Raw genomic sequence first — 749 nt, forward strand, 5'->3', positions numbered from 1 at the left:
GACGGGTTGATGAGCCGGCTGAACGGCGCGTACCGCCGGCGCCCCGAGCCCACCGACGTGCTGTCCTTCCCCTACCATCGGGTGGCGCCGGGCGAGCTCCCGCGGCCGCGCAGCCGCGACGATTACAACCTCGGGGACATCTTCCTGGGGGTGGAGCTAATCCAGCGGCGGTGCCTTCGGGACGGGGAGGACTTCGAGAGCGTGCTGACGGTGAGCTCTGGGGCGGCGGCCTGGGAGGCTTTGCGTTGGTTTTTCTTCTTGGTTTTTAGATGCGGGAGGCGGAAGTCTGGTTGGAGCGGTGTCCGGCTGGTCGAGCGGTGGGACCAGGAAAACCTCGTGTTCTCATGTATACTTTCATGAAACCGTGAATCTCATGGTATCGTGCATATTAGAGAATGTGCATATTGGACACAACAAGCCTGCATATGCACACAGACTGGGGGAGGACAGGCCAGGCAGCAGCCCTGTGGAAAGGATCTGGGTTTTTGGATGACAGCGAGTGGAACCTGAGCCAGCAGTTTGCCCTGGCAGCCAGAAGGGGCAACCGTACACTGAGTTGCACCAGACCCAGCACTGCCAGCTGGGAGAAGGAAGGCACTGTCCCCCTGGTGCAGCCTCACCTGGAGCACTGGGGGCAGGTTAGGTGCCAGAGCATGAGAAGGACATAGAGCTATTGGAGAGCATCCAAAGAAGGGCTGCAAAGATGGTGAAGGATCTGGAGGGCAACGTGTGTGAGGAGTGGCTGAGGT

General features: G+C 60.2%; 1 protein-coding gene across 1 annotated transcript; it reads left to right on the forward strand.

Annotated features, from left to right (window-relative positions):
• Nucleotides 1-6: 6 nt before the first annotated feature.
• Nucleotides 7-523, forward strand: YBEY (ybeY metalloendoribonuclease; the record flags this gene model as incomplete). The annotated part of the gene is made up of 1 exon (XM_010726526.2): nt 7-523. A coding segment is annotated over one exon (354 nt), but the record flags the coding sequence as incomplete, so codon positions are not given.
• Nucleotides 524-749: the final 226 nt, after the last annotated feature.

This window comes from Meleagris gallopavo, unplaced genomic scaffold (assembly GCF_000146605.3).
Source record: "Meleagris gallopavo isolate NT-WF06-2002-E0010 breed Aviagen turkey brand Nicholas breeding stock unplaced genomic scaffold, Turkey_5.1 ChrUn_random_7180001830883, whole genome shotgun sequence".
NCBI classification, from domain to species: domain Eukaryota; kingdom Metazoa; phylum Chordata; class Aves; order Galliformes; family Phasianidae; genus Meleagris; species Meleagris gallopavo.